The sequence below is a fragment of the Mastomys coucha genome, unplaced genomic scaffold (assembly GCF_008632895.1).
Source record: "Mastomys coucha isolate ucsf_1 unplaced genomic scaffold, UCSF_Mcou_1 pScaffold23, whole genome shotgun sequence".
In the NCBI taxonomy this organism is placed as follows: domain Eukaryota; kingdom Metazoa; phylum Chordata; class Mammalia; order Rodentia; family Muridae; genus Mastomys; species Mastomys coucha.
Genome location: NW_022196906.1, coordinates 16,238,489 through 16,244,112, shown reverse-complemented (window position 1 = coordinate 16,244,112; position 5,624 = coordinate 16,238,489). Strand labels below are relative to the sequence as shown.

At 50.0% G+C, this 5,624-nt stretch overlaps 1 protein-coding gene across 4 annotated transcripts in view; it reads left to right on the top strand.

Moving 5' to 3' along the window:
* Elof1 (elongation factor 1 homolog) overlaps positions 1-2,417 on the top strand; it is a 4,344-nt gene extending 1,927 nt beyond the window's left edge. For all 4 annotated transcript variants that reach the window (XM_031345053.1, XM_031345052.1, XM_031345055.1 and 1 more), the window contains exons 2-3: positions 1,473-1,608; positions 1,744-2,417. In XM_031345053.1, the coding sequence (XP_031200913.1) occupies positions 1,493-1,608; positions 1,744-1,879 (252 nt within the window). In that variant the 5' untranslated portion in view covers positions 1,473-1,492 and the 3' untranslated portion in view covers positions 1,880-2,417. The remainder of the gene's footprint in view (positions 1-1,472; positions 1,609-1,743) is intronic.
* Positions 2,418-5,624: the final 3,207 nt, after the last annotated feature.

Here is a 5,624-nt window from a genome sequence, read left to right as displayed (position 1 = left end):
CTACAGAGTGAGTTCCAGGATAGCCAGGGCTACACAGAGAAACCCTGTCTCGAAAAACCAAAAAAGAACTGTAAATCCTTATTAACATAGATTTTTAAATTTATTTTTATCATATATAGAAAGATAGATATATGCTTTGCCTGCCTATATGTCTGTGTACTTTGTTTTGTTTTAGACAGTAGATTTAAATTTGTAACCAGGCGTGGTGGCTCACGCCTTTAATCTCAGCACTTGGGAGGCAGAGGCAGGTGGATTTCTGAGTCTGAGGCCAGCCTGGTCTACAGAGTGAGTTCCAGGACAGCCAGGGCTATACAGAGAAACCCTGTCTTGAAAAAAAAAATTGTTTGTTGCCCAAGCTGGCCTCCAGCTTTCAGTAATCTGAAGTGCTGGGGTTAAGGGTTGGGTGGGCTAGTTCAAACTAGACTCCAACTTGAGGTGAGTTTTCCACCCTCCTCCCTGAGCCTCCTGGGTTCTGGAACTTCTGGCATATGCTAACATGCTGGCATTTTCCAATTCTTTCCCCTTCTTTTTAATACAAAAGCCAAGTGTGATGGCGCATGTATACCTTTAATTCCAGGCAGAGGCTGGCAGATCTCTGAGTTTGAGGCGAGCCTGTTTTATATAGATAGTTCTAAGTCAATATAGGTTATACAGTGAGACCCTGTTTCAATAAATAGCTGAGTGTGGTACAGCATCCCTTTAATCTCACATGGACGGCAGAGGCAGGTCTACAGGGTGAGTTCCAGACCAGCCCTGGACTACTGCGAGACTGTCTCAAAAGGGGCTGGGGCAGTAATTGAGACTCTGTATTTGGTCAGAGGAGGCACATGTCCTACGTTGTGCTTGTGGAGGTCAGAGAACAGAATTTGGGGAGTCTGTTCTCACCTTCCATCTTGTTTCTGGCCCATCCCTGTGTAGTCCAGACTATCCAGCCAGCGAGTTCTCAGACAGTCCTTCTTGTATTTGCCTCCCACCTCCATGTCAGAATGCCAGGGTTTCCGATTTGAGCCACTGTGCTTGTCTGTGTATAGGTTTCTGGAATTGAACCAGGGTTGTCATGGTTTGTACTAAGCCATCTTTTCTGCCCTTTATCCTCTTTAGTCATTCTTGGGACTTAACTCCCTCATCCCTTAACAGCATGCATCATTACATCAGTACCCCCTCTCTGTCCCAGCTTTTTCCCCAGTCATCTTTCACCCCTATAGTCCTGAGACCCTGAGCACAGAGATCCTAAGTGACCTACCTAAAGATGAACAGGAAGTTGGGAAACCAAGGTTACAGGCTGTTCTTGGTCTGGTTGCCCAGGGTGTACACAGGGACTGTTGTGCCTAGGCCCAGGAGCCCAGGTGACAGAGTATACATCTTCCCGTCCCCATAGACCACTGCTGGTTGCCTCTGGTCTGCTTCTAGAGGATGGAGGTAAAGGATGGCCAGCTGCTGCCAGCCTCTGACCCCTGTCCTCTGCACCACAGGCTTTATCCCCTCTGCAGTTATGGGACGAAGGAAGTCCAAGAGGAAGCCGCCCCCCAAGAAGAAGATGACAGGCACCCTGGAGACCCAGTTCACCTGCCCTTTCTGCAACCATGAGAAGTCTTGTGATGTGAAAATGTGAGTTGGTGTTCAGGGTGGGCATCCAGGCCTCTGTCTCCCACCTTGCTCACCCTGGGCCTTCCTGGTGTTGGGGTCAGCTCCTCAAGCTCAGGGCTCACTTCTCATGCATACCTTCACCTTGTCTGACTTCAGGGACCGTGCTCGAAACACTGGAGTCATCTCCTGTACCGTGTGCCTAGAGGAATTCCAGACACCCATCACATACCTGTCAGAACCGGTAGATGTGTACAGCGACTGGATAGACGCCTGTGAGGCAGCCAATCAGTAGCAGTATCAGGGACCTGCTCCTCCGCAGCCCCAACCGGCTACCAATCCAGAGACGTTCCAGGGCTGGGACAGCCCTCCCTCTGTGTGGATGGAGTGGGTGTGAATGAGTAGATGTGCATGGCTGCAGATGTGACTGTAGGGATGGAGGGAAGTGATGCTGGGTCTCACCAAGCAATCCAGGGTGACCACACAGAACCCTATGCCTCAAGTGACTCTGCAAGCCTTTGAGTTGCTCCGATCTTCAGCCCCCACCCTGCTCCCATGCTTCAGGTTCCTGACATCCCAGGCAAGGATTAGCTGTGGAACCTCCAGTCTCCTCAGCCACCTCACCAGCACCTTGCCCTTGGGGACCTGGACTTCTGTCCTAACCAGCCTCCTAGTGCTTGTGGTCTGGGAATAGAGGCTACTGACCACCCAGGTCCCTTGGCTGGGCTTTGTTGGGGAACACCATTTTCCTCATTTGCCTTTGTAGAAAAGGTAGGGGCTAGTTGGGGTACAGCTGTCATTCATGAGCCTGTCAGTAAAGCAGCCAATATGTATCTCCGCCTCTCTGTACTTTCTTGGGTCATGAGGTAGCCCCAGTGTCAGAGGGAAGGGAGGATTCAGGGCTAAGGCATCCAAGAGAGATCATAGTGGCTCTATGATGTATGGTTCAGTCAGCTTTTCTTGGTTGGTTTGGTTTGGTTTGGGGGAGGGAGGTAAGGTGACATAAGATCTCTCTGTGGACCAGGTTGGCTTCATGCTCAGAGGTCAGCTTGCCTCTGCCCAAGTGTTGAGATGAAAGGTGTGAGCCACTACACCCAACCAGTGGTAGTGTTTAAGACAAGATCTGACTGTGCAGCCAGAATAGTCTCAAGCTCACCCTTCTGCCCCAGCCTTCTAAATGGCAGAATTACAGAGATATTAATACCACTTCAAACACTGCACAATTGAATGATTCTGGGTATTGACACCAGTGAACCAGAGGAGCATCTGGCTTTGTGTATATAGCGGCAGTAAAAACATAGACACGGGTAGGGAGACAGTTCAGTCAGTAAAGCCTTTGGCCACAAACATGAAGACTAGAGCTGATCCCCAGACACCACATGGAAACGCTGGATATGGCTGAGTGTACATGTACTAAACCTGCCGAGGAGGCAGACTACGGCAGATCCCTGGGGCTTCCCACCAGACAGCCTTGTCTAGTTGGCTAGTTCAGACCAGTGAGAGACCCTGGCTCAAAAAAGCATGATTGTGCTGGGCGTGGTAGCACACACTGAAAGATTGGGGCTTTATTCTAATTACATGTAGGTGTATGAGCTTGTGTGTGTGTGTGGGGGGGTGGTACCTGAGGAGGTTAAAGGCCTTGGATCTCCTGGAGCAGAGAAGTACAGAGCATTCTGGGTGACCTGATGTAGGTACTAAGAACTGAACTCAGCTCCTGGAAGAACAGCAAGTGCTCTTAACCCCCAGGTCTGTTTCCAGTGCTCAGGAAGAGACAGGAAGACCTGAGTGTAAGGCAAGTGTGGTCTACGTAGCCAGGCCTGGGCCAGCCAAAGCTGCATAATGAAACCTGGTCTCAAAAAAAAAAAAAAAAAAAAGGCAAACCGAAAAAGGTCAGATATCTCAGCATGATGCCCTGAATTCAGTCCCCAGGACCCTCGTGGTGGGAAGAGAGCTGACTCCTGAAAGTTCTCTGACGTCCACACGTACCATGTAGCAAACAAAACCCCTGCACCACATGTATCACACACACACAAAATAATAACAAAATTGTTTTAAATCACAAAAACCAGGCCAACAAAATGTCTCAGCTGGCAGGAATTTGCTGTGTCAGCTTGAACATCTAAGCTCTGTCCTCAAGCCCCAACTTCGGAGGGTCCTCTGAGCACACATGCTCTATGGCACCCACACACTAAAGGGAGATTTTAATCTTGTACACATTTAGGAAGGATTTTATGTGTGGTGACATTTTGCCTGATGTCTGTACCACATGCATGCAGAGTTGAGGACTCCAGAAGTGAGTTGGATCCTCAAACTGGAGCTGCAGCTGATTGTGATCCCTGAAGATCAGAAAAAGGTGTTGGGTCCTGTAGAGTTGTAGTTTCAGACAGTAATGAGCTGCTTGATGCAGGAACTGAACTTGGGTCCTCTACAAGAGCAGATCGTAACTACTTCATAACTACTGAGCCATCTTTCCAGCCCCAAATAAGTCCTTTCTAAAAATAAAAAACGTGGATGGCAGCTGAGGCCAACCTCAGGAATCCTCATCCATCCACATAAACATAGACTTCTAGATGGGTGACCCAAAGGTGACACTCAACTGAGGACCACCAGCTGAGGCCAACCTCAGGAGTCCTTGTCCATCCACATAAACATAAAGACTTCTAGACAGGTGACACTCAAAAGTTGGTACCCGTGTTGGCTATCTTGTGTGCCAATAATCACCCCGTGAAGGTGAAGCAGGTGCCTAGGTGAGACCGGAGGCTGATGCCCAAGCTCCTGCAGCCTGAAATGCACAGGAGGACCCTGAATTCAGGAAGCTTGGCTTCACAGCCCACATCATTTTAATTCCTTGTAGTCCAGGTCCTGGGCTCAGGTCTCAAGTTTTAACAGGTACTCCGGGCCACTGGGAAAGTAATGGTCACAGAAGGGACATTTTCTAAGGGTGGTGAGGGGTCTTGGAAGGCTGGGGGCTGTGCCAGGATGGTAAGTATGTGAGAGCCCCATGTGCCCTCACAGGGTCTCAGGAAGACAGGAGACTTGAACCAAATGACCTGGATCAGCTCCTCACCTGTGTATGTGCCGTCAAATCGAGCACAGCTCCTCACCTGCAGTTTAGAGCTCCTCATTGTTTGTCTCTTGTAGAGAGAGCTCAGGAGGTAGCTGCCAGTGAAGTACTTGACTGGAGATCAAGTCCCTAGCATCCATGTAAAAGCCATCTCTCTACCTCAGCACTGGGACAGGAGAGACAGATCAGATGGTTGAGGTTTGATGCCTACCTGCCTCGTCACATCAGTGAGTCCTGGGGTCAGGGAAGTCTGTCTCCAAAAATAAAATGCAGGGTGACCAAAGATAGTGTGACATCAGCCTCTGTCCTCGTGCTCACACATGCACATGCCCACACAAATAGTTGTGTATACCACATACAAGAAACTGCTGGAGTCATGCTGAATGAGCCGTTGGCAGAACCTGGCATCATGTGGTTCTGTGGCCACCCCAGGGCAGGTAAACAGAGAAAGCAAGTATTAAGCTGACCCAGAAAAGATGGCTACTAGGCTGGGCTGCTCGATCTCATCTCCTGATCCGCCCTTCAGTGATGTGCCCCTTGGTGCACTGAGGGGCTTTAGCCTGGAGCCAGAGTCCCCAGGCAACTATGGGCGGTAGGTTCCTAGATTGGTGTTCTCAGCAGATGGGGCAGGCACCCAGAGCTGACATCACTGCCCTCTTATCTGACGGGGGTGGGGGGAGGGGGGTTAGTGCCACCTCATCTGACTGACAGACCAAGCCTAGGCTAGGCTTATGCCCTCAGCACTGCCTTCCCAGAACGAAGGGGACCAAGATGCCTGCAGTCCAGTTTGTGAGGCCAGAGTCTTTGTGTCTGTATACAAAATTTCAGTTATCCCCCCAGGGTTACAGCCTCAACCTCTGTCCCAGGAATGATGGGGTGGAGGAGAGCCTGGGTTCCCTTCCATCTTTCTGCATTCTCTGGAGCCCTGACCAGCAGACAGGGAGTTTTCAGGCAGAACATCTAGAGCCTTCTTCAA